Genomic DNA, 27,760 nt, shown 5'->3' on the forward strand with positions numbered 1-27,760 from the left:
TGAAGTTCTTTTCTTAAACTGTCCCCCAAAAGCCAAGAGGGGAGGTTTCATTGCTGGCATGTAAGTATGGTAGGGACGCAGCTGGGGCTCAGGCAAATCCTGGCATGCAAACCCAACAATATACATTAAAGGTTCCATAAAAGATTAGATAATGCCTGCTTGCTTATATGCCTAAACTTAGACGTCATTTAGCCATTTTTGTCTGAGGATTCTAAGAAGTCCTTGTGTAGACGGAAATACAGCAGTGCACTTGTTGATGATGTACCTGATTGTCCATGCTCTGAGGCTCTGAACACACATATGGTGGAATGTTAACAAAACAGAGGCGTTTTAACAATATAGTGGTATCGTAATCAGTGAGATGGCTTGGTATCATTAGATTGTGCTAGTTAGTCAGGCATGGAACTGGCACTGTTTGAGGCTTATATCCAGCACAGTGTGACAGTTTCACAGAGAAGTCCAGTGTTTCTCCTGTTTTAATTAACATAATGTGTCACAAATAAAAAATACATTTACAGATTTTCTGCCACACAGTTAAAACATGAGGGAGGCTCATATCGAACATGACCAAAGTTTCAAATATGTGCAAACAATCCCTGTCATCCAAAAGCTCTGATTTCAGACACTTCTATTTATCTATATGAGCCAAAGGAACGCAAGGTGGGTGTTACCTTTTCCAGAATGACGATATCATTATAGAGTAATCTCAGGCACTAAAGCCCCACCCACCTGCTGTTCAGGCTTGCTTATGAGGGGCAGCCAATCAGAGTAAAGTTGGCTCAAAGGTCGGGTGGCCTTTCAGAGAAAGACGCTTGAACAGCTTTTCAGGTTGAAAAAAATGATTATTTTGAACTGTGAATCACGCAAAGCTACGCTAGAATAAAAATATTATTAGAACATTAGAATAACCGTAATTGGTCCCCTTTAACTCAGCCCAATCTGAAAAGCAAAGGCAGTCCTGTTTGCAGCTGGTGAACCATATCAAACAGGAGCATTCCAGGTTCGAACCGTGTAAAGAGAGTACATTTATAAAAGCAGTTGTAATCGCAAGTTACCGTCACCACGCAGGAGCGCGGAATTCCCAACTTTTTTAAGAAAGGAAAAAAAACATTTTAACAGTATCACAACTTTCCATCTTTGTTACCAGCAACTTCACGTGTAAAAACAACCTATTATCTATTATAACTTAATAATTTTAAACAGCTGTAACGTGGAGCATATTCTGGAACATGGTAGAGTATTTAAATACACAAAGTCATCCTTTCATTGCTTGGCAAATATGAATGCTGTCTACGGTGTATGAAACGACTTGCCTCAAACACACATTGTCAAAACGCCAAATCATGAACTATCTACTATCGACAATGACTAACGTGCATCTCTCCAGCAGATTTCCAGAGCCTTACATGGTCACTACTAATTACTGTTATTGTTTTTCCTCTAATTTGATATCCTTTTGTGTGTTTGTGTGTGTGTGTGTGTGCACTCATCTGCTAAAAAAACCCTCTCCGAGCAGGATGAGCTTGCCCTTCCTCACTGGACCTCTTTATCTCATTGTATTTGTTCAATAAACCAGAAACTTAGAGTTCTGGAGTCAGACCTGCGTCACTAATCGTTCTAATAATAGAGTCGGCATCTGAGCCCATTCCAGTGGTTCATGGACGTGCAACCTAACAAAGCTAACGTGAGGTATAAGGAAACAGATTGTACTGTGGCTCTGCAAAAAAAAAAGTTAAAATTACATTCGGGAAAACGAAAATCTGCTGCTAAACTGGAATACTGCTTTGGACATCAAAGTGGCTCTAACCTTTAAAAGGTTTTCCAGCTAAATAGCAGCTCCCAGAGCCACCGTGACATGCACACCTCTGAAAGCAGAGTAAAGTGCTACAAAACAAACAAATTCATCGTCTTGGTTAATTTGGGTGTATCAGTCACGCCACTTTGAGCAGTGGAAGCAAACAGCGTGCATTACAAGCAGCAGGAATACTTGCGAATGCACTTCACTCTCCCCCGCCTCTCAGACTGGAGCAGGGCAAAGGAGAGGGTGAAAAGACGGAGGGGGGAGAGAAGGGAGAGCTCAGAGGCAAAGCTGCCATTAAGAGCTCCCCTGCTTTACCGAGAGGCTCAGGGCAAAAGAAAAAAAAGGGAAAAAAAATTTGTACTAACAAACTGATTTCTTTGCCTTTTCATTGCCTCGCACCTCCTCCACCACCCCCAGCTTCTTCTTTTCTCCTCGTCTCAATCCTCCTTTACCCCCTCGGATCTCTTCTCACACCTCCCCCCTCACTCCTCAGCTGTTTTTAGGACAGAGTCGTCTCCGAGGATCTTGCAGAGCTCGTTGAGGCGATTCTGCATCTCGGGAATGCCGGCCAGCTGGGTCTCCAGCCGCTGCTTCTCCTCGGTGAGGGAGAGGCGCGTTGCCGTGTCCAGCTGCTCAAAGCGCCAGCCTCCTTCCCCGTCAAACTGCAGCAGGTGGGTGTGGTACTTCCTGGAGGTGGGGAAGAAGGATTAGAAACAAAGAAAAGATTTGCTCCCTACTACAACTCCCAACTACATTAGCATTTATGGACCAAAATATTCCCCCAGTGTGACGAGGCTTACCACAGGGAGGGTCTGTGTGTGATGGAGAGCAGGGAGATGCCGGCATCTTTGGCAGCCTGGAAAATCTTTCCTTCCACGTCAATGCTCACAGCGCTGGTGCACTCATCCAACAAGGCATATTTAGGCCTGACAGAGGCAGAGAAATGGTTTTAAGTTGGTGCTATGCATCCACTCCATGCAATCGGATTGGTTATGCTATACACCCATAAACAAGATCCAACTGTTACAGCAGATGAACTATAGTTTTAAAGGGGCAACTTCTAGAGTAGCTTAGCATGATTCCAAGTTCAAAGTAAGCCTATGTTATCTCGTACTAGGCTTCAATGGAGCTCATTTTATCCTCTGAACCAAGCTGTCTTAGCTTCTTTCTTTAGGGCAGCTTTCCTGTGATTGGCTGCCATTTGAAAACACATGATTTGCAAACAAGAGGGTGTGGCCTCTGAACTCCCAGCCATAGCTGTGTGCCTGTGATAGTCATAATAAAGTCCTCTCTATTAGTCTAAAAGCAAAAGCAAAAAAACAAAACAAAAAACCATCTAAAACCTGCAGTTTGGCTCACAGGCATTACCTGCATATATACTGATCTCATTATTTGGCCACATTCATTATGAGCATTCACCATTTATAGAGTTGTGCAAATATGTAAACGTTGAAAAAACACACTTTAGTTTACTCTTCAGCATTCAATTTCTTAACAGTAATTCCTTCTGTGAAAACAGCCAATGGGCTACACGCTAAGAAATGTTAACCCACAGGCTTTTTCTCCTTACCTGTGGTAGAACATGCGGGCCATACCCATCCTCTGCTTCTCACCTCCTGACAACACATCCTTCCAGTCCAGCTCAGCATCCCAGCCTGAATAAAAAAGGAGGTATTGCAGAGTAAGCAAGTGTTTTTAAGTGTTCTTTTTTTTGAACCTCTGAACTAAAAGATTATCACCAGGGGGCAGGATTTAACTGTTTTTAGCCTTGACCATGAGAGGAAATAATATGTTCTTAAACACTTGTGTAGATCACTCACTGCACCATCTTGTAGTACAAGTTGGTATAACATGAAAGCACAGCCAGACCCTAATTCAGCATCAGCTGTTATCCCTTCAGCACCATACAGAGCTGCAAAAAAGTATTTGCCTGATTGCTTATTTTTGTATATTTGTCACACTTACACGTCTCAAACCACCATCGCACAAATTTTGATACTATACAAAGATAGAGTAAATACAAAATGCAGTTTTTAAATGATGATGTCATCTATTAAGGGAAAACAGCTATCCAAACTAACCATCCTGGGCCACCCTTGTCAGCAGGGCTGCAATCAAGTGTTGCGATGATTCAGTTCAATTCAGTTGAATTCAATGTAATTTATACAGCGTCAAATCACAACAACAGTCGCCTCAAGGCGCTTTATATTGTAAGGTAGACCCTACAATAATACACACAGAGACAAACCCAAACATCATATGACCCCTTATGAGCAAGCACTTTGGCGACAGTGGGAAGGAAAAACTCCCTTTTAACAGGAAGAAACTTCTGGCAGAACCAGGCTCAGGGAGGGGCGGGGCCATCTGCTGCGACCGGTTGGGCTGAGAGAAGGAAGACAGGATAAAAGACATGCTGTGGAAGAGAGCAAGCGATTAATAACAAGTGCAGAGATTCGGTGCAGAGAGGTCTATTAATACATAGTGAGTGAGAAAGGTAACTGAAGAAGAAATACTCAATGCATCATGGGAATCCCCCAGCAGCCTACACCTATTGCAGCATAACTAAGGGAGGATTCAAGGTCACTTGGTCCAGCCCAACTATATGCTTTAGCAAAAAAGGAAGGTTTTAAGCCAAATCTTAAAAGTAGAGATAGATGACTGGCAATGACTCTTTCACAACGCTGTGGAGGAATTCTGTTGCACTTTTCTTCACAGAATTGATCGTGACATGATGTGTTGCTTTCGAGATCTTTTAGCCCACTTCACTTCATGTCCTATTTAAGTGATTTCTAGATTTAACACGTTTGGCATTATTGTGGGTGTGACTGGTGAAATTATAAGCAGCTTTCCAAAAAATGTGTCTAATCACATTTAATTTATGATTTAACCAACGGTCCCCAACCCTCAACTCAAGTGTTCTACAGTCTCTATATTTCAAAATGAGATTACAATAGAAGAAAGGGAAGTGTAGATACTTTATAACAGCAGTCCCCAACCCTTGGGCCACGAACCGGTACCAGGCCGTGAGTCGTTTGGTACCGGGCCGCGAGAGTTGAGGCTCCAGTGGCGTGTCCAGCGGGGTGGCCTGGGGGGGCACAGGCCACCCCCCCAACCAGACTGGCCACCCCAGGTGCCACCCCGAAGCTAAAACAATAAAATTTAATGAAATATCAAATGTACGATTATGGTTTCACAGTGAAGCTCAGATATCCGAGGGTAAGTGAATGCAGCACCGGCTTCTGCACTATGTGCATCATGTTAGCAAAGGTAGGAGAGCCAAGCACGAAAGACGGCACCGCAGAAAACATTTTTTCAGCGAAAGATTAACACGTTAACATAGCTGGACTAGCCATCGGACGTTTGCATGGTGGGCTGATGACTTATTTATTTTTTTTGTAACGGCATGAACAATGAGAAGTGGTGGATTGGCCAGATGCTGGCCGATGTGTAAAAATAACTCAGTTGTTTGGTGGTGGCTATGGCGGGGCTTCCACAGAGGCAACAGGTGGATGAGGGAAGGTGAGGCAGGAGGAGAGCCCCGAGGCAGCCGCCGGTCCAAGTGTCAGGTGTACTGAACTTCAGGTAAGAAGTTATGACCTGCAGTCTATCTGGGTCAGATATAAACCAAGTTTAGGTGGAGTTTATTTTCATTGTGCTGACTTTTTACAGTCAGTTACAATACCTCATACTGCGTGAGCTAGCATGAGGAGTTTCTATACAGCTGTTCGGTTGCTATGATGTTACTGATAGTGAACTTTATTTTATTCATAAGATTAGTTAGTAGAGCTGCCAACAGTTCCTTAAAAAATGGAATGGTCCCTCATTCAGAGAAAATATTACGCGTTTCATATTGCCTCTTCTTCTCTCATCCTCTCACCCTCCCTCTCCTGTTGCTACTTTAATCATGAAACTGATCAATGATCAGCTGATCGGCTTTTCTCTCTTGTTTATTTATCGCCCACTTTGCGCCATGAAACAGGAAACCAGCGGATGTCGCGGTAAACAACAGCAGCACGTTTAAGCTTGATCAGCTGTTGTTAGAATTTATTTAATATTACTTTCTACTATCAGCTGATGTTTGCTGGAGCCACAGCTGTAAAGCTGCTGGTCATGATGTCGGTTTGGTTATGTGATGAGAGGGAAACATGAAGATGAAACCAGGAGATGTCCTTACTGAATCATCAGAGCTGTGATGGAGAAACAGGTTTACCTTTTAGGTGACATGAATGAGTTGAAGTTATGAACTGTTTCTGAGAGACAAATAACACCAGGATCCTTTTCTAAGTAGCTGACAGCTGGTAACTGTGCAGGGGCGGGTCTAGCAAAGTGTTGCCAGGGGGGCAGGTAGGGCATTAACAGGGAGAGGGGGGCACAAGGAAATACTTTCTTATTCTCATTTAAAATGTCTCACTTTTATTAAATAATTATCTGAATCTTGCGAACAAAGTTTTTATCTGACATAAAATGTATAGAAATCATACATATGCCAAAAAGACTACATCACTGTCACAACAGCATTTGTTTTCATTCAAAGGCTTTATGGCTTTAATACCTGGTGGGCCGGTCTGTAGTCAAAATGCCCAATTTTTTGTCCCAGTCCAGCCCTGCAGGTTAATACTGGCAGTGTCACCATGCCAGCTGACTGTATTTCATCATCAGCCAGTGTTCTTTATCAATATTACCAAAGTTTACCATAAGGCAGCATAGAAAGTATTTACTTGCTTTCAGGTTTTATTCAAATGTTAGTCTTTTCATTTGTTTCCCCACTTTTTTCCTGTTTCAAAATCAAACACCAGTTTGTGAGAAGATTATCTTCTTTTTTTTAACAGGCATTGGTTTTGCATTGGCATTGGCTAATTTGCCAATTGTATGTTAAAAATGTTCGTATTTTAATATTCAAAAATGTTTTTGCCCAAAACATGTGCACTACATGTCAGTAAAAATACTATGCAAATATTGATGTCCTTGAATGCTGAGTAAACACTGACTGATTGTATCTCTTGTACTTTATCAACGCAGTATCTAAAAACTTTGCACCGTAGTGGTTAAAATCTCATTCTAATAAGAGTTAAAAGCGCATTCGGTTATTAGGTTTATAGTGTTATTGAATTATGGTTAAGGGTTGGTAGAATTGTTTTTAACATTATCTGCCACCCTTCTCCAAATCTGTGCCCCTACCTGGCCCCCCCAACAAAAATTTTCTAGACACGCCACTGTGAGGCTCGGGTGTGAAATTTAGGGTGTATTTTAAATTTCGGGTGTGTTTTCAGGGTTTTTATCGTTAACTCAGTTTCCCTGGGTCTTTTCCTGTGTTGTAGTTTTGTGTCTTATTTTGAAAGAAATATTTATGTGTTACCATAGCGACCAGAGAGCATTAAGGGGCAGAGAGGAGGATGTTACTCTCAATGTTGTTAGCACATTTCAGGAGGACACTGCTAATAAAGTTACACAATTACACAGTGAATTCAGATTATTATTATATTCATAAAAATAACAGTTTTCATCTTGGTCGTATCATTTTATTTTGTTGTATTTATCCACAACACCTTAAAGGCTGGTCCGTGAAAATATTGTCTGACATTAAACCGGTCCGTGGTGCAAAAAAGGCTGGGGACCGCTGATTTAACTTACCTGCCCACCTTTTCAAATAAGGCCAGGTAGGTTAGGATAGCTTTAAACATAAAAAATAAACAAAATCATTTGAAAACTGCATTTTGTATTACATTGTTGCGCTCTACACAGATGTTTTAGAGAAGCAGTAATAGCACTTTTTCAAAGTCTGCTGATAGCTTTAAAAAAGCAACCACAGGAATTTACAACAAGCACATTTTAAGGTGGTGTTAGTTGGATATTGTGGGATTATATATGATGACAGGAAATATTTTTTCTCCTTTGTTATATGAAACATGGAGAAGGCACTTAGAGTTTGATGCCACACAAAAACTAATGAGTAAAATCCATGAAAATGAAAACTGCAATACATGACTTCACATTAAATACTAGACTAAACTGTAAAGAGTTAAAGAGAAGACAAAGACTGTGTAACGGACTAATCATCATATCCTCTTTGGTTATATTGCATGTCTTTGTGAGCCCATAATAATGTGACTGCATACACGTGGGCTAATTACCATGAGTAATGCAAACCTTTCTAAACTGTTTCACAGTGCAACTATTCACGCATTAAACCTTCTTGCGGCGCTAAGCTTGGTACAGTAGTTGGTTCACAACAGTGTAACCATTTGTTCTGCAGGAGGGAGAGAACGGCTGCCAATTTGTCACACACTCAAGTTTAGGAAACGCGCGCTCAAGCTCCTGGCTGATGCACACAATGTGTTTGATCTCAAACACCAGCAAACCTTTTCTTCACAATTAAAGGTTTATAATTAAATGCTTAGGGAGTTTTTTCTTCCCATTGTTGCCAAGTGCTTGCTCACAAGGGGTCATCTGATTGTTGGGGGTTTCTCTGTTTTATTGTAGGGTCTTTAACTTACAATATAAAGTACCTTGTGCTGTGATTTAGTGACAAGGTTCCTTTAGCTCAGTAGTTGATTTTAATTTAGTATGTTGAGTTTTTTTTTCTTATCTGGTGATTGTGTGTCTTTTGATTTATGTGGTGAACTGCTGCTCTTTCATGGATAAATAAAAATAAAAGCTGTCTTACCTCCCTCTCTGTTGACAATGTGATTGAGGTTGACTATGGCTAAGATGACCTCTAGGTCCTTGTCACTCATCCCTCTGGCAGCCATGTCCTCCACCGAGTCTGGGTAGATCACCTGGTCCCGCAGTGAACCTAATGACATGTACGGCCTGGGGAAACATAAATGCACATAAGTTGTATCCGTTATGAGCACTAAAGCTCACAAATTGTGTGACAAAAGCATTTTTAGACACTTAAAGAGGAGGAGCTGAAAGAAAAAGATGTCTGTTTTATAGATAGTGTGTTGGATTCTGTTACAGCTGCCAGCTGGCCATCTCATCCTATGTATAAAATATTTACCGCACTGCAGGAGGGAGTCAGCTATGGGTACGATTACATTTGAAGGTTTGGGTAAGACTGCTTCCCACATGGGCGGCAGATCCTTGGTTTGAATCTCGACTGGTTGGACCATTACCTGCCTGTGCTCTCTGTTACCCTCACTCTCTCCTGTCAGAGTTGCTATATTTATTTCACTGTCTCGCTCTAAAATCAACATAAAAATGACAAAAATGTTATCATGATAACAGCTGCTGCTCCAACTGTTGCAGCTCTTGCTATATAGCAATAAAGGAGAGAGGTTACGCATAATGGATAATTACCAAACAACTATAATAATATTTAATTTGATAATATTTATCATATCTAATCATTCTGCAGAGCTAGTATTTTAAACTTAATCTGGACAGTAAATATTTGACTCTGTTCACAGCTCTGGTTTCTCTCTCAGCTGCACAGACACACTCAGGTCCTGTTACAATGGATTAGATTACTGTTACGGTTCACTGGTACAATGATCAAACCCTGCACTTGTTTTGTCTGCCGTGGGCCCTGCGATTATTGAGAGTGTGCATTTGTGCGTATACCTCTGAGGGATGTAGAACATATGCTGAGGGGAGGGTTTGTGTAGCCGGCCGCCGTAGACAGGCCACAAGCCGCCGAGGATCCTGAACAGAGAGCTTTTTCCACAACCATTAGGCCCTGTGATCAGTAGGTGCATGCTCTCTTCCACCTGAACGGGAGAGACAATTTATTAATTCTCCTGAAGCAGAGCGGGCTGTCAGTGTAATTACAATGCATCACTAGGCCATAAAGCTGTGGAAAAAGCAGGAGTGGTGTTAAACTGTTACACACAGAAAATATGGGCTCAAATTGTGGTCATAAATATTTTGTATTTGTAAATCAGTTTTGTACTTGTAAATCAGGATTTGTATGAGTAAAAAGAATTTGTGTGTGTAAAAAAGATTTGTATGTATATCCAAAAAATACGGGTGAAACTCTGCACTCAAGTTTCAACTTACAAATACGAATTTTAACCGTATTTTTCTTCCTTTCAGCTGATTGGTCAATGTCATGTCAATCACAAATGTAACTATCCAGTCAGAGAACAGATGGGTTTGGCTGTCGGAGGGGCACTTTTTTGAACTGTCCCTGAAAAGTGGTTTTGTATATTGAACACAACTTAAAAAAAAAATAAAAATCCAGATGAAAATATATAGAATTTGCAAAATATTATCTTGCACCTGTCAAAAATTTGTATTTAATATCATATTGATATAATAAATGAAATTATTTATTAAGTATCTTTAGATTTCAGTAAATTGTGGCTAATAAAAGTAAAAAAGCCTGATTAATTAATTAATCAAGGCTAAAGTTCTACATATTTAAGGGCTTGGGCACTTGCGCTACAGGCGCTAGCTAGCTTCTCAAGCGTCACCTTAGCTAATTAAAGTCACTGAGCTCTCATAATAAGGCTTATGTGGTTAGTTTCACTAACAGACTGTTTAAGAAGCGCTCTTTTTTTGGTGAATGAAATTCTAGTATTACTTCATTCATATGTAAGTACTAATTTGTAAGTATGGTATATGGCTACAGCTTACTAGCCAAACTAGCTTGTGTTAGCTGATAACTTGGCACGCCCCAATCTCGCATAAATACGCTGATTCTGGCTCAAGATTAAAAATGTAGTGATGTCTATAAGGCAAATCCTTTGAAACATTAGGCCACAGCACACATTACTACTCTATCATTAGTTTTTATAGCTTTAATCCTTTTGCTAAAGTGGTTAACCATGGTTTCCATGGCGAGAAACCAAATATAGAGCCTCATTCATAAACGATGGGTAAAAACGTTTCACACACAAATTTATGATTCTTATTTTCTCTATTTTCATGCACGACTATGCATTTGAAAAAATATTACACACCACTCTTATTGCTACTTATACTACTGCTAATTATTATTATTTAATTTTGGTCAATATTTACAGCTTTACAAAACGACATTGGCTAAAAATGTTTAGAATTAGAATACAAAACTTAATAATATGATATTAATTTACGTGTTACAATGCAAATTAATAATTGAAAATATGTAGACTTTAAACACACTTTAACAGGGTTATCTTATCATATGGGTCACTCTAAGTTTCATATGAACCTAAATGTCAAAATGTTCCTTTTTTCTTTTACTTGCCACAGTGAGTGTCTCAAGTTAAATGATATTCATCACCCCCATTATTTCAGCCAGCTCTTCATCCTCAGACACTATTACCCATCCTGCTTTTTTGCCTTAGTGAGCATGCTCTTCACCTGTATGCAGCTTGCTGTATGCAGATTACATGCAGTGATCTGTCCCATAAATCTTGCAGTAGTTTTGCATGTGCACTTGTTTTTTCGTGCAGGGTAAGAACTAAAAAAAAGAACTTAAAAGAAAAAGATCTTCAGTTCTTCAAAAAACTGCCATTTAAAGTTTGTGTATGATATTTATATTGAAGCTGACATTTTTAAGCACAGCATCAGCGTCTTTTTCCGTTATCAGCTCAATGTCAGCGGCGTACTCTTGTGTAACGACCTCAGGCCAACATGTATAATTGGAGCCTGGTGCAGTCTGCACAGAGGTCTGTTTGCCTGTGGTGTTTGAAAGAGATAAGCTATTCTTATTCATTTGTAATAATTACAAAAGCTGATTCTTTTGATGTCTCAAAAAGCATTTTTATCAAAAACATCATGTCAGTGTTTCCTATTGTTGCCTCCTAACAAAAGAAGTCAGCAGGTCAGAACTGGAATAAGAGACACGTTTTGTCTGGTATCAAATTATCAGCGATGAAATCATGCTAACTCAATTATCCACATACAAGAAACAGATGAAAGGATCAGCAGACCCTCAGCCACTTTTGAGTGAAAAAACAGAACCTGTGCTGAATGGATGAGCAGATCTTTGCAGCAGATTCACATCTATGATATGAGCGTTATGCATTATACCCTGCATCCAAATAAAACTGGAACGTCTGATCTGTGATTTCCACCACCATGAAATCCTCATGAGGTGAATATAGTAGTGAAAATCCAGAGGGGAGCAACAAGTTGACACCCAAAGGATGTATCTGCTTTCTAATGAGACCCTGGGCCATTGTTTTTAAATGCTAATAAATTCTACACGGACCAAAATCCTCAGGAGTGAAGTCAGAGGGGCCTGAACTATCAGTTAAAGTAGAGCTCAGAAGGAAAAAAAGATCAGCCACCTTGAAGTTTAGGCAAGATACTACAACGTCTCCGTTTGGTGTGATAATCGGGACGTTCTCACACACGATGCCCTTGTCCACATCAATCACTTCGCCTGCAGAAACACAGAAACAGAGAAAAAGGATCAGGAACTACAGTGATTGTGTATTAGAGTAACTGATTGGACTCTGTGTCTTTACCACTTCACTTATTCATTAGCTTAGCATTACCCTCCAACATAAGATGCTTTCTATTAGAGTGTATCCAACCTTTGGCCATTTAGTTTATTGATTTCTTATAATGTAAGCTGATCTGTAAGCTGGCCCAGATAAGGTTTGTGCAATTCATAAAATCTGGTCAAACATTATAAATTAGCAGCAAAACTTGAGCCTGAAGTTAGCATGTAAGACAAATTCTGTTATTGATTTCAGTGAGGCAACTGCCGAAGCTATAGGCTATAACTCATTGCTGATTGTTGCTAATTTGGACAACAGAATGGATCGAATAATTGTTGGCAGACAGATGTTGTTGGGGAGTGAACTGAGCGTTTACCATTGACTATGTTTTGACCTGAACCAAATCAAAGCTTACTCTGGGCTTCAGGTAGCAGAAGTGGTAAAAGCAACAGAGGTTGTTGTGATGGCAACCTCTTCCTCTTCTGTTTTTTTTTTTTTTTGTACAGACAAAGAGGTGTTGTGTGTACACTGCTAGCTACCCTTTATTTCCAGCGGTCCGTCTATGTGCATCTCAGGCTTGCTCTTCTTCTCCGTCGTCGTTGTGGCTGACACAGAAGAGCGCTTGTAAATGCCCTTCTGGACATCCTCGAATACGACAAACATGTTGTGGACCCTCGCAGTGTAGCCTGCCAGCTCCGTGACCTGTCCCAACAAACACACACGGGTCAGTCCATCTCTGGTAGATGTTAGTGTCACCACCATTGTGATAAAGATCACGATCATGGTGATGTGCCTGATAAAAATGTGACCCCATGAGTGCAGGACTTGGAACATTGATCCTAAGCTAGGTTTCATTTTAACTTCGGCTGCTGCATCTGCAATAGCCATAAAGTACATTCAGTGCCCCCGTTAACAGGAAGCTGTTCCTCCTCAATATCTCCTGGTGCTTGCTTATATTAAATAATTAAGGTTTTTATATGTTCTGATGAAGGCCACAAGGCTATAACATTAACATGTCTGCTGGCATGGCCAAAACAAATTGGCAAAATGAAGATCTGTCAATACATTTCCCTAAAGTTTGTGTCAGTAGACAAGCAGACTTAGAAAAAGGTTTTGAATCTGTGTAAAATATAAAAACAGAAAAACAGAATGAAATCATGTACAAATTGCATAAACCTGTATTTTACTCACAAAACCCCCCCCAGAAAACATATCAAATGTTTGAGACTACTCATTCGCTAAAGCTGGAGTGGATACTCATTCAAAATGAAACTTTTCTGCAGTCAGGGGAATCTAAATCTGACTAAAGACAGGGACCATCTGGAGTGTTATCAGTGCTCAGTTTAAAAGCCTCTCTGATGATATGAGGGTGTTTTAGTGCCTGTGGAATTGGCAGCGTGCACATCTGAACAGGCACTATAAATGTTGAAAGCTATATCCAGGTTTTAGAGAAACATTTTCTCCCATCGAGATGACGTCTTTTTCAGGCAAGACCTTGCACATTTCAGCAAGACAATACTAAAGCACATAAAATATCTTTCAGAATCTGGAGGCTGAACTTTTTATCAGATGACAAAGACCCAGAACTGTTGAGCAGCTAGAATCATATGAGACAAGAAAGGGACAACATCCCTCTGCCTGAAGTCCAGCAGCCGCTCTCGTCAGTTCCCAGACTTTTACCGACAGTTGTTAAAAGAAGAGGCTGTACCACACATACCACACAGTGGTAAACATAACTTCTTTGTGAGGCATTGCTGCCATCAAATTCAAAATAAGCTCATATTTTCTTAAACTGCTACATTTTCTCAGTTTGTGTTTTGATGTTTTTTGTTTCCCATATGCAATTTTGAAACGAATTAAAATGACAGATTTATAAGATTCAAAAATCATTGCATTTTGTTTTTACTCACATCTTACACGGCGTAGCAACTTTTCCTTACTGTTTGTGTGTGCTTTTGGATTAGATATATCATATATTTGCTTTTCCTCTTGTGGTTCTTTGCACCGTGATAATAGGCACGCACGCAGATTCCCCGCATAGCTCAAAAGAAAAAAAACAAACAAACCCTACTTCCACTTCCAATGTTCAATTTTTATCCAGACCACATCTCACTGAGATCATAATTTCACTTCACTTAACCAGCTCTAAATGTCATCCTTAAATAATTACTACTTATTCTGTATTTTCACCTTGTATTCATCTACCTCTTCCTGGATTTTAAAAAGAGATTTTTGTAAAAATGATCATAAAATTAGTAAAATAATACATTTACTAATGTCCCACCGGGAGGAGGCCCCGGGGCAGACCCAGGACACGCTGGAGAGATTATATCTCTCGGCTGGCCTGGGAACGCCTTGGTGTTCCCCCGGATAAGCTGGAGGAGGTGGCTGGGGAGAGGGAGGTCTGGGCCTCTTTGCTTAGGCTGCTGCCCCTGCGACCCGGCCTCGGATAAAGCGGATGAGGATGGATGGATGGAATACATTTACTGCTGAGGCAACAGAGGAAAGGAGCCAAATGTGTTTACAGGCACCTGGAGAGTGTTTCTTTTCGCTTTCTGTGGTGCACCCTGCAGCGAGACAATGCCGGCTGTTGACACAGCTTGATTATTTTAAACATCGAGCACCATTTCTGAGAATTCATGGACACCGTGCGGGGCAGCGGACCAGCTCAAACTCATTCAACCAGTTATATTTCTACTCGTGTGCTGGTTAGCCCAGTGGCTGCCAAAGTTCAACAGCATAGCAATATATATTAGGGGTGCTACAATACACAAAATTCACGGTTCAGTTCGGTTCGATACTTTGGTGTCACGGTTCGATATTTTTTCGATACAAAAAATGTTCTTGCCTTTTTAATTTGTCATTTATTAAAATTATAAATATATATTTTAACTCAAAAGTACAGTTTTTAAATTTAATGTTGCTGAAACAACAAAGTAATAAATAAATAAATCTATCTGATCGAGAAATCACTCATCTTTGGAAAAGAGAGTTTATTACAGAGAAATGGCTCTTTCCAAAATAAAAGCTATACTATATGCTTCTGGGGTATACTCTCAGCAGCATATTAAACCTATCAGGTCCCCATAAGGAGAATCCTGTGCTAACAGCTGTCTAAATGACTCGGGTAAAGTTTGTAGCATGCCTGGTTGTTGTTTTTGTCTGCTTCCACTTGTCTTTGCACTAGGATGATGTCGGCGTAAATGTGCAGTCATATTCGTTGTGTTCCCACTAGTGCTGTCAGCGTTAATCTGAAATGACGTTAACACGTTAACGAACAACTGCGCTAACGCAGTAGTTCACACCAATGTAATTGAGCATTGCGTGGCACATCCGACATACTGTTTTACTTTAGTCCATGACACGCTTACCTTCAGGGTCATACGTCACATGAAAACCAAAATAGTTCCAAAGGCCAGATCTGAATGAGGGTGGGGGAGGTTCAGTTTGCCATGTTGCAAGGAGATTAGCTTCTGTCTTGCTAGCATGCGCTGCGCTCACTGGATCTGCGCTCGACAGTGCAGCCTAGGCGGAGTAGTCGAACGCAGATCCACTGAGCTCTCAACAGACAGCCTCGTCAGAAGAAAAGTTGATAAAATAAATTAAAAATTTTGTATTGTTCGATACATATGCTACCGAACCAAAAGCACTGTATCGAACGGTTCAATATCAATACGAGTATCGTTGCACCCCTAATATATATGCAGCTTCAGTTTATTTTATTATGAGCCTCATTAACAGCACCAAAAAACCCACTGGGAAAAAGAACCACAGCCCTGCATAATGACATCTGACATTTCAACATAAGTATAGCAATGATTACAAAACACACACATTTGTGTTCTTTATAGTCTGCCTTTGTTCAAAATCCCTGATGAAAACATGCTGTTTGACTCATTTTTGTCTTAGTAATTAGTTCAACTTTTGCATGATATATCACCCAAATGTTAGTCCGGTTGAATTTTTCTTGCTTTTGCTAAAATAAAGTGACCTCCTAAAGCCGGGAACACGCTGTAATAATGCAAAATCCGTTTTGTACAAAACAATTGGACATCTTATGCAAGAGAGATCCTTTTGATATGGCTGTATATAAGTAAACAATACGTAAGTAATCAGTTTAAATATTTAACCAGCCTAGACATTCATGCAGCATTGCAATATTTGTCCTGAATTCACAAAAAAACATACCGGGGCAAATTAAATACCACTAAAACCATCACATCCACTATTCTGGTTTAGAATCAAGCAAACCTGAGCTTTTCTTTGCTTGAGCTTTTTAAACGTGATGAAATTTTCAAATACTGGAGTCAGCATATGTGCAAGTAACCCCTGTGTGTTTCTTTTTTTGAAATCTTGGGTTTCTATGATGTCAGTGAGAGGGGATGTCCCTAATATGGTCATCTCAGAAGAGGGGCAATCACATGAAAATGCCCCCCTCCAGTATAAGTTAATAAGGATTATTTTGAATTGTGACTCACATGAAGCTAATCTAGCAGCAGAATAGATCCCTTTAACTAACACCCAGCTGCAGATTAAATGAGACCTGACTGCCCACTCGTAAACACGGCCCTGTTCTGAAGACCAGACAAGGCAGGTGCTGTAATCTGGTGCTTGCTGGGTTTTTTGGTGTGCTCAGCAGGTGTATTAACAAATACAGCCGCTTCATCCTTTCTGATTGGCCTAAAAAGAGTTCAAGTAAATGCTGTTGATCTTCCAGCTCTGCAGAAGTGCAGAGCTGAAAGATCAACAGATGGAGGATTATTTGCAGCTAAGCTGAGCTCTGAGAGAAGGAGCTCTCAAAACACACACACAAGCGCTGGGTTTCACTGACCCGAGAGTGATGGTGGATTCACTCTTCAGGAAGTGAGGCCTATTTAAGCCCTCTGTGTTCAGTTCTGTTCCCATAATAGAATTCCAAGCAGTGTAACACATACAGCATCAGAGCACCAACCTGACCCAGTTCTGTTTTTTACTTAGTCACTGGATCATGTGCTGATAGAACAGGGTGCCAATTTTAATGTACACGAGTGAACTACTGTGTTGTGTGTGAGGTTGGTAGATATTTATGTGCTTTTCACATAAAAATAAAAAACAAAACGGGGACTTTTAGTCTTACCTTGTTATTGTGGAACAAAGAACAAAAACAACAGCAAAGCTTTTTAAGATGAGTAACAAACTACTGCAAGGTAGGACTTGTCATGGGCCAATCTGACTGCACACACACACACTCCTCCATATTAAATAGGCAGAGTGTGTGGAGGCGTGAGCTGGGCACGCTGCCTCAGGAATGTGCTCCATCCCTGCTGTCTGTCAAACTGCACACACACACACACACATCTCTTGGCCTTGCACGCAGGGGCACGCCGCAATGCATCTCAAGCCACGTGCGCACACGTGCTCAAAACAGAAGTGCATGCAGGCTTAAACTCGTATCCCCCGGGAACGTGTTTTTCACAATAAAATGATAATCATGGTGTGAAGAAGGTGGCATGATGGGAAATTCTTTAGCACGGGTGAAACAGTTAAGGAAGCTCACAGCCAACCGCAAGCACATCGAACCAGTTTCATTTCCTCCTCTTTGACGCTGTTTCGGGCTGCTGAACCGTCGCTGACAGTCAAGTTACTCGCTGACAGGCATGAGATAAACCCGCCAGATCTTTGCTCAAATATTCCACATTTTTATAAAGGGAATTATCAAAAAGCCTGGGATAGTACACGCCAACACACAGGGTGGCACGTGATCAAAAGTGCAGCAGTACTAATGAGCTGCAGTGCAACACAGCTTCAGCACAAATGTGCTGCAACCAAATCCTCTTATGGACTTCAAAATGTAGCCTGAGAGAGAGAGAGAATGAACTGGTCTTGCAATTTCTTTCTTTCTTTTTGGATTAAAGTGCAATGAAAGATCAGGGATTTGGCTATCAATGAACAAGGTCTTTCATTCAGCTTTTTTTTCTCTTGTTTTTCCTTTTTCATGCTGCGTGGTGAGTTTTGCAAGAAGAAGAAGGAGAGAGATGGACATAAATCAATCCGACATTCTTGATGTCCACTCGTCCATGTACACATGGGCCACCGGAACGACCCACCAATGCTCAAACCTGGCCGGTTTATTTCTTCAAGAAGACATTTTTACTGACATCTGAGCCAGAAAACTGCAAAGTTGTGACACTCTGTACAGTCTTGGGTACTTCCTACTGTTCAGACGGACAATTAAACCTAAAAAGCTGCCAGATATGTTGTGAAAGAACAAAATGCTGAATCATTATAAGTTTAAATAAGCGCAAAAGACCTTTTCTTGTATGAAACTTCTGCTGCACTGCAATTGACTCTCAAACACATCATTTGCAGGATATAACACGTATTCAAAAGGCAACATTCATAAATTTCCATCTTAAACAGCGAAAATCTGTTATTAACAGATTAATCACTTCTTCATACAGTCTCTAACTTATCCAAAAATAATGAAAAATCTGTAATTTAATGCCTTAAAAGGGAAGCATTCCACATGTTGCTTTTCTGGACTCTACTAGAGCCGCTTTGCATGATTCACTTCATGCACAGGATGAAAGAAGTCCCCTCTCCCTTTAACCCAGCTTGTCTTCTGATTGGCTGGCCTTTGCAAACAGCAGGTCTGGACAGGAGGTTGGACTCACAGCCAGAGCTGTGTGCCTCAGATGACTAGATTATTAACATCAGAGTTGCTGCAACTTTCAGAATGGACGAGTATGAAATGCAGGTGTGCATGAGAGATCAGTGTAAGATGTGGGCCTGTGAGTCTCAGTTATGAAGTTTTCTGATTGAAAATGACAGCAAAGTTGTGTTAAATTCAGCATACTACAGTGCACCTCTTTGTAGGAGGACATGATCCTCTCGATGGCATCAGCTCCTGAGGCCAAGAGGTTACGTGCGGTGGTGAACGCCTCTGTTCTCTCGCTCACCATCACCTGGGTCTGACCGTCAGCTGTTTCTATAAGGGTGGAAAGACAGGGGACAGCGAGCAGAACAATTAACTTCGGGACCTCAAAAGACAAAACAGAGCTTTGTGTGTCAGCGGTGCGAAACATATTTTCACACTTTCACCTGGGAGCATAAGGATACGATGGAAAAAGGTTCATTAAATATCTGTAGGTACAGTGTAATAAGGGACTCGGTTACAGGCTTATTATTGATGCTGAGAGCTCATCAGGGAGGTGTGGGAGGCAGCTACTGTTTTCACACATGCTAATCAGCTCCCGCTGGTAGAGTAAGCAGTAACTACAGTTATTATAGTTGCACTTAAAAGGCTTAACAAGCACAAGACGCGTGCTAGGGTAACGCTACACCTAACCAACTCCCTACCGCTGTCAGCGAAGCCGGTGGCTGTGATGATGGGCACGGCCACCATGACGAGCCCGGCGCCGCTCCACACGTACTTCATGAGGAACTGCTCGATCATGATGTACCAGAGCCGTTTGGACAGGATCAGGTTCATCTGGTCTGCCAGAGCCCGGTAGCACTTCTGCAGCTGACACATCTCCACCTGCAGCGGGCGGTACATCAGAACATGAAGCAACACAGGCATTTCCCAAATCTCTGTGTGATCTGTGAAAAAGGCCGTGCAGTAGAATTTCTTCAAGATAATAGTAAAGTCTTTCACACTGATGCTCTTTCAGAATAAAAATAGCTTTAGTCAATAAAGTTAAAACTAACTCTGCTGCTAATCTTTGTGCCGGCTCTTATAGCATATTTGTGATCCTAACAGCCTCAAGCAGCAGTAGATGGAACATTGTTATGGATATGACCATTCATCTTAGCTGGCCATCCTCAAAGACCTACCTCTAAAGTTACCGCTTCACCCATAGTAATTACATTGGTGTCTACAGATTGTAAATGTGTTATGCATTTCACACGTAACGTGGCACATCCGGGCACAGACACTTCCTAATAAATAAACACAATAATGATCGCGTGGCTGCACATAACTCCCACACCGCTTCCATTCTGCAGCTAACACTCACATGCCCACATCCGTCTCTGCATACCTTGTGTCCTCTGTAGAAAGCTATTTCCTCAGCATTAGCAATGATCCTAGAGTGCACATAGCGCAGGTAGCCCTTCCTGTGAGCCTCTTCGGCCACCAGCTTGCCAAATTTGGGCGAGCATGCACGCAGGACTTTAGCCGTGGCAAACACCACGAGCCCTGCCAGCAGGGTCGGACCGGAGGCGTTGGCCCCCCTGGACCTGGCGGTCTGAATCAACGTGTAGGAGGTCAGCATCACATCCAGTATAGGCTTGGTGAGGTTAGAATAGAGATGGGCCACGGACTGGGAGAACATCATCACGTCCTCGGTGAGAGACTGGTCCGGGTTGGCGAGCCTCCCGTCCATGTTGCTGACTTTGTAGTAGGTCTGATTGGTGAAGTAGGTCCGATAGGCATGGTTCACTAGCCGGGTGCGGAAGGCCAGAGCCAGTTTGCACTCCAGGTACCGGATGGCGCTGTTGACGAACGTGGCCGGGATTGCAATGAGGAGCCATTTGATCAGCTGGATGATGAAGCGTTTGGGTTTTTTCTCCACGATCGTTTTGACTATCTTGCCGTCCAAGCTGGCAACGTAAATAGAGAGAAACGTCCTAGATATCAGCGCCACCGAGTGCAAAGAGAGCAAAGCGAGCTCTCTGGAAACGAGCTTGGGAAAGAGGATTTTACCAAGTTCCAGGATCTGCATGAAAAACTCAGTATTTACCCCCGGGGATGGTTTCCTATCAATCACAGCATCCGTTTGAGTCTTTCCCGAGCAAGTGGAGCCGTTCTCCGCCTTTGAAGCCCGGTGATTGCTCCCAGGACCTTTGTTTTTGCAGAGCTGCTTGCAGATGATGGGGTACAGCGTTCTGACACCGTATGCAGCAGCCGCAAGAAACACGGCTCGCTTCGCCGCGGCCGTGCGGTCCCATCTCACTTTAGACGCCGCATCGAGGATGTTGGACATTTTTCAACCGTTAGTCGTCTCTGCAACCAGCCCTTACTACACCCATCCCCCAGACCTGACTCACCGCGTCGACATAAAGAGCGAGAGGATGGCCGGACTGATGTGAAGCGAGCCCGATACTTGTGCCGCTACATCCTGCTCCCCTTTTTTTTGCGCCAGCTACGAGCACTTCAAACTAGAACAAGTGCACTTCCGGTTATTGTTGCCAAATTAAAGGCGTTCCTACCTCCACCGTGTCTGTGTTAGCTTTTATTTTATAAAGAAAATCAGCCCAACATCCGGTTTTGCTGTCGTCCCTGGCGACTTAGTTTGCAAAGGGGTTTTTTCATTGGTCGAGCCCCCGGCAAAAATATGATTGGTTGTCTGACAGACGTAAATAAATTAGTCCCAACTGATTTATTCTACTATACTACAGTATTTTATTTTAAGCAAACGTAAGGCACAGTGAAATAAAATACAGAAATAAAGCAGACAAACTCCATGAAAATTACACATATATATTTTCTTCTTTGAGCATTTCTGAGCACGTGTCGGAAGTCTGGTGGTTCGTCCTCGCGCTTCTATTGTATTCTGAAAGCTAAGATAAAGTTAGCTACCTAGCTGAAACAAAACAATAAGCTATGCACGCACTCTGAATTTTTGTGCTGACACAGGCACAAAAGCTTTGTAGTTTTCTGGATTTTGTCGTTTCTATAGTAATTAAGAGCTGTTAAAAATGAACTGGGTGGGAGGTTCAAGGTAAGAGAAAGCAAATTTTGGTTATTAGCTGATGTGTTAATGTATATCATATTAGCCTATAAATGTTTAAGCTAACTAGACATGTAACTGCTCATTTCAGAAACCGGTTAGTGATGAGGAATAATGCCAAAAAGCAGAGGGTAAGACAACCAAATAAAACTTACATTGTTTTACATTAAGTGCAAGTAGGATGCTAAATATTAAATGTTTAATTGTATACTCCATAAAATATTGTATCCAGAAGAAAACTTGCTTTAAAGGGATGCATTTCTAACCAGGGTTGTTTTACAAAATGGAAAGAATTGTTTTGACTTTTAATTTTGAGTATAAGTTAAATTCTTACATAAGGAGGTCAATAGTGCACAGGTTGCATATTGAAAATATATTTAAAGTAGTGGAATAAGACTTTTAATAATAATAATAATAATAAATTTTATTTAAAAGCCACGTTCAAGACATCTAAGGACACTTAGAATAGAATAAAAGACATAGTAGAACAATGACAAGATCTATCTATATATGTGTGTGTGTATACATGGTTTATAATGTGTGTAACTTTGGACTTGTACTTGTTCACAACTTTAATTACTTATTTGTTGTTTGGTATTTTTAGTAGAAGGCAACTTAGCCATTTGAAAAGCCCAGACATGGCCTATTTGAAGTTTCATTGATGTGAAGTCTTAAAACTCAACAATACCCCAAAATAACTCATTAATAATCACTAGCCCAAATTGCTGCCTTTGTTTTTCACAAACATTTTATTTATTTTTCATGTAATAAACATTAAAATCTATATCAGGGGTGCTCAATCCCAGTCCTCGAGAGCTACTGTCCTGCAGCTTTTAGATGCATCCTTGTTCCGACACAGCTGAATCAAATGAATGGCTTGTTATCGGGCCTTTTCCAAACTTGATGGCATGCTGAAGAGGTAATCAAACATTTGATTCAGCTGTGTTGGAGTAGGGATGCATCTAAAAGCTGCAGGACAGTAGCTCTCGAGGACTGGGATTGAGCACCCCTGATCTATATCCTTGTGTAATGATAATTCATTAAATAAATAACAATCACTAATGTTCAAGCTTGATGTTTTTTCATTGTAATCAGTTTTGTAAATGTATTAAATTAACAAAGCCTTTGTCCCTGTGCCTAAATATTGGTTGTGCTTTTTCTGTTCCAGGAATTCTTTGAAAAGAGAAAAATGCAACAAAAATTTAAAAACATGGGAATACCTGTCCCAGCCCCTTCCCTAGGCAACACTAGTTCTGGTAGTTTGGACCTAATGACTCTGTTTATCGTCAACCAGATTGCTGCTAAAAAAGCATGTAAAGGTGAGATTCACAGCCCCAGATCACCAGAAAACAATAATCGAATACATTTAAGCCTCAGGATGGCAAATGATGTAAACAGAAAGTGTTCTTGTTTTTCAGATCCTCCTAAAGCAGCAGTTCTTGGCAGCTGTAAGGCAGGAGCCAGGCATAAGAGAAAAGATCCTCTGGTGCTCTCGATGAGCCCCTGTTCCCCATCACGGCTGTGTCTTGTTGAGGGCCAGTCTGAGTACAGGTATAGCCCCACTGTGGGTTAACAGTTCTTGTAGCCAATTATGTTAATATAATAATAATCCTCTTAATAAATGGAATGAAAAGGGTTTTAAAAGTATTATATTTTCCATTTTAACAGTGTTCAAGAAAGCAGAGAAAGAAGGAAGGTAATTCCACAAGGGTTCAAGTTTCAGCGTGTAAGTCACTTTCCCGCTCTTCATGGTTTTACTTCAAGTTAGCGAAACGTGCTTAATATGAACAAATGTAAAGACACTCACTAAATCCCTGTTTTTGTAAGTTGTCGCCAGTACTTGAGTCAGGTTTCTCAGACAACAGTGCCTCTGACTACCTGCCTGCCATACCTGATGCCCGCAGCCCCTTCTCTTCCACCTCATCTGCCTGCTCAGGCCAAGGTTGTGTAACACTAATAGACTATTAACAACTATAACTCAGTTACAGTACTGCGTATTCTTCTTTGCGTGATGATATCTTATGAAATCCAACTGTTCTCCACAGGAACTTTCACCCTGCAGCTGAATCTCCAGAAACAAAGCCAAGCACTGCATCCCTCTTCTCCCCCACCTTGGGACACCTCAGTTCTATCGCAGACCGATGCAGTAAGGGATAGCTCTTATTAGAATTACATCACTACTTTAAGGTTAAAGTTGTAGTTTTTACACATTTTACCCCACACGTGGTTTCATATGTAAGAAAGGAAAAGTATGGAAACTCTGACTTGAGTTGAGAAACTTATCTAAAGTTGGTGTGGAAAAATGGCTTATGTTGGTGTTGTTTAACAGGCCAACAAAGATTTTGGTAACTTCTCAGAACTCTGCTTTACAATAAATCATATTGTGCTTTAATTATAGAATGTGACATATGTCATGTGTGTCAAGGTCTTTCACAGTGAATGTAATCTTTTTTTTGTGTATTGATTTCATTCATGGGAATTAAAAACTGGTAATTTTGCCATGAGTGGGGGATGGCCAACTTCGATGAAAATTGAAGCTGCATGCCATCCTTTTCGCATTGGCTTTCTTCAGATTGTGAGAAATGGATAGCCTGTCCCCCAGTGACCTCATCTACAAACATGGTTTTTGCACACCTACACAAGTGTAATCCCAGGTGCCTAATTATAAATACTTATTTATATTTATTCAGGCTATTCAGGCCTAAAATTCAGGCATTCTTGTTCAATACAAAAGCTGAAAACAACAAAGAAAAAGTAATGTAGCATTACTTTTGGTATTACTAAAGGTACCAGTATTTTATCATATCACTATAGTATTTTAGTAAGTAAAATTTATTTATATAGCACTTTTCACAGTTAAAAATCACAAAGTGCTTCACAATTAAACCAGAAATATAAATAAAATGAAAAAAAAATTAAAGCTTGTTTGTATAGAAATGTCTTCAGCTGCTTTTTTTTTTTAAAAAGGGGTCAAGTGTAAAGAGTGCCTTTGTGCCACTGCCCGAAAAGCCCGATCCCCACGTGTTTTGAACCCAGTACATGTGACCAACAGTAACCTCTGACCTGAAGCGCTCAAGAAGAAGCATGAGGTTTCAACAGGTCAGAGATATACTGTGGAGCTTCAACATGTGGAGCTCTGAAAGTTACAATTAAAAGTTTAAAATGAAACCTAAAATTTGCCGGCAACCAAAACTGGAGTAGTATGTGACCTCTTGTTTTAGACCAGTTTATAGTCTTTGGAGCAACAGCATCTCTTGCTAAGAGAAAATAGTATCTAATAAAATGTGACAATAATGTGTCTTTCTTCTGACAAATGCTGATTTGTTTCTCTGTCAGTTTCATCCTTTCTCTCAGCCCAGAAGTATGACAAACACATCTCCCTGGTCGCACAACCTTAACCAACCCTTCTTCCAACTTGAGAACCCCACAGCATCTCAAGTCCTCTTTGGCAGTCCACAACCAGGGTGAAAACAAGTTTACATTTTAATTGGTTATTTTCTATCCTTAGTTTCAATTTTTTAACCAATCAGTGCCCGTGTGTGTTGCCACAGTAAAAGCAAGGCAGAAGACCATGCAACATATGTGGACAGCATCTTTCTCAACCGGCCAAAGGCCAAAGAGTCCATGCTGGACTTCACGCTTAACCAGTCAGAAATTCAGCAGCAATTGGAGAACAATGTCTTTAGAGGCTTTTGTGAGGAAGATTGTGAAGGACACTCTCATTCTGGGAGTGAAAAATCAAAAATATGTCTCCCAGATCAGACACCGGTAAACTCTTCTGCACCTCAGTAAGTGTTTGCACTTCCAGTCTAACGAAATGCATTATTATGAAGCAAATTTTGAATCCATTTTATGTTGGGTTTTATCATTTTATTGCCAGAACTGTGCCAGACTCACAGTGCATGGGAGCAGAGGTAAGCGGGTTTTAAAAACTACATGTGGGAGTAAAGTTGCCCTTTTACTGCCACCAAGTGGTCAAGTTTGGAACTGCGACGAAATTAACTTTAAATGTGTAGAAAGTAAATCATCACAAAGTTTAATGAGGCTCTCCAGTCATCATAAGCTGTCATATAGAGCTCCCAACAGTTTATGTTTAATATTTTTCATAACTGGATTATATACATGGGTACAGCAGAAGTGTCAAATATTGATTATGTTTTGTTCACAGCCCTGCAACTGCCCTGACACAAGGTTTTGTAAGTTTCCAAGGAGTCTCACGTTAAGGAAATTCATTTATTATGTACATGTTTGAGGAAAAACCAAAACGTAAATGGGTGTTTTTTTCCCCTCTAATTCCACAGCATGTTTTGGAGACAACACTGGGCCAGTGAATGGCTCTGAATATTCGCCAAGTTACTCTTTTAGAGGAGGTCACCTGAGTCCAGACTCAAATGATGTGAGTGAAGCTACACTGTGAACTTTATTCCAACTATCTGAAGTGCTCTACTTGGAAAGTTATCTTTGAAATACATTAAAGTAATCTTTCATCTAACCCCTCAAAACTGTAGCAAATTCATGCTGTATTTTTGTAGTACTGATGTTAATTAAGCTGTAGATTAACTATCAGCACTCTGCCAGTTTCTGCAGCCTCCTTTTTTAATTAAACACAAATGAGTAAATTACTATTAAACAGATGATCATCACCTGTCCCAAATAGTTAACACCAAAAAGCAACACTCATTAACAGCACAGTGTTCTTTGCACAGTGCCACTGATTTATACCTCTTTCCTGGACATATTTTCACACCATCTGACACAGGAATTGCTGTTTTCTACTTTTAAAACTATATATTAGGATGAAGACTGCTATCAGCTATGCCTCCCAGCATCTTCTTCTTACATGGATCAAGCCTTTGGCCTCAGTGGCTCACAAGGGAATTTAAATGAAACACTCTCTGAGCTCAGGTCTCACACCCCACGAATAAGATCCCAAATGGACTTCAGAGTTGACCTAAAAGTTACTGAGAACATGGCTACCCCAGATAAGGCCTTTGAAAGTAAAGGGCAGGAGAAAGAAAGCAGCACAGCTCTCCTTTTATCTCCACACCCTTCAGCTCAAACTCAGAGCTCAGATGTCTGCAAATGCAAGAAAACATCAAGTGAAACTCGAGATGCAGGAACTCAAACAGTACGCAGCCCCCCAGCTGGGGCGTGCGATGCTTCGACTCAGTGCAGCTTTGTTGCAGACAGTGCTCTTGGGTACAGCTTGCATCTATCAAACGCTGACATGTCGGAGCTGCCTCCAGCCACAGGGAGGCAGGCCGGTACTGCCACAGAGCCAGATGCACTCACAGCTTCACCAGAAAACTCCAGGAGCGAAGAGAAGCAGACGCCCTGGAGCAACAAGAAATCAAAGGCGGTTTCCCTGTCAGGCAGGAGCATGATCACTGCTAATAACGGTGCCAAAACGATTCTACAGAGACCCACAAACCTTCTTCTCACTAACGACCTGAGCACGACTAATGTCAGAGGTATGACATGAAAGTGAAATAGTCAGCTCTCTTTATGTGTCGTTTGAGAGAAACTTGAGATAGAAAATCACATTAAATTTTGCTCTAATGTTTCTAATTTAGGTCAGGAGAATAAAGAACACGAGAACTGCCCTCCAATGACAAGCTTTTCAGATCAAGGGAGGGAAGAGGGCACATCTGGCACCAAAGTTAACATAGTCTCAAAGGAGGCTGAAATGCTTCAAGAAATAGTCAACATTTTGCTCCTCCTGAAGCAGAGGAAAATTCAGGGCTACTAAGAACAGATGGATGAAGACATCAGGAAATCAGTTCTGTGCTGTGCATCTTCCTTTATTTTACAGCAACAGTCATAAAAGTAGATTAAAATAGTTACAGTGCTCTTAATGTTGTGATGCAGTT

At 41.0% G+C, this 27,760-nt stretch overlaps 2 protein-coding genes across 2 annotated transcripts; one reads left to right on the forward strand and one right to left on the reverse strand.

Annotated features, from left to right (window-relative positions):
• Nucleotides 1–465: 465 nt before the first annotated feature.
• Nucleotides 466–21,391, reverse strand: abcd2 (ATP-binding cassette, sub-family D (ALD), member 2). Its single transcript, XM_085252392.1, has 10 exons — nt 20,199–21,391; nt 19,516–19,696; nt 19,023–19,144; nt 12,717–12,879; nt 12,022–12,116; nt 9,365–9,510; nt 8,466–8,611; nt 3,372–3,456; nt 2,602–2,727; nt 466–2,488 (listed from the first exon to the last, which is right to left on the reverse strand). The coding sequence occupies exons 1-10, from the start codon at nt 21,141–21,143 to the stop codon at nt 2,284–2,286; spliced, it is 2,214 nt and encodes a 737-aa protein (XP_085108518.1). The 5' UTR covers nt 21,144–21,391; the 3' UTR covers nt 466–2,283.
• Nucleotides 20,328–27,677, forward strand: redic1 (regulator of DNA class I crossover intermediates 1). The gene is made up of 14 exons (XM_085252393.1): nt 20,328–21,881; nt 21,982–22,021; nt 23,059–23,209; nt 23,309–23,441; nt 23,559–23,616; nt 23,718–23,832; nt 23,936–24,036; nt 25,227–25,354; nt 25,442–25,678; nt 25,771–25,804; nt 26,059–26,086; nt 26,192–26,286; nt 26,686–27,361; nt 27,464–27,677. Exons 1-14 carry the CDS (start codon nt 21,859–21,861, stop codon nt 27,637–27,639), a joined length of 1,995 nt encoding a protein of 664 aa, XP_085108519.1. The 5' UTR covers nt 20,328–21,858; the 3' UTR covers nt 27,640–27,677.
• Nucleotides 27,678–27,760: the final 83 nt, after the last annotated feature.

This window comes from Mchenga conophoros, linkage group LG17, assembly GCF_057382185.1.
Source record: "Mchenga conophoros isolate Kocher_MC1m ecotype Shallow Benthic linkage group LG17, M_conophoros_male_GT1.1, whole genome shotgun sequence".
NCBI classification, from domain to species: Eukaryota; Metazoa; Chordata; class Actinopteri; order Cichliformes; family Cichlidae; genus Mchenga; species Mchenga conophoros.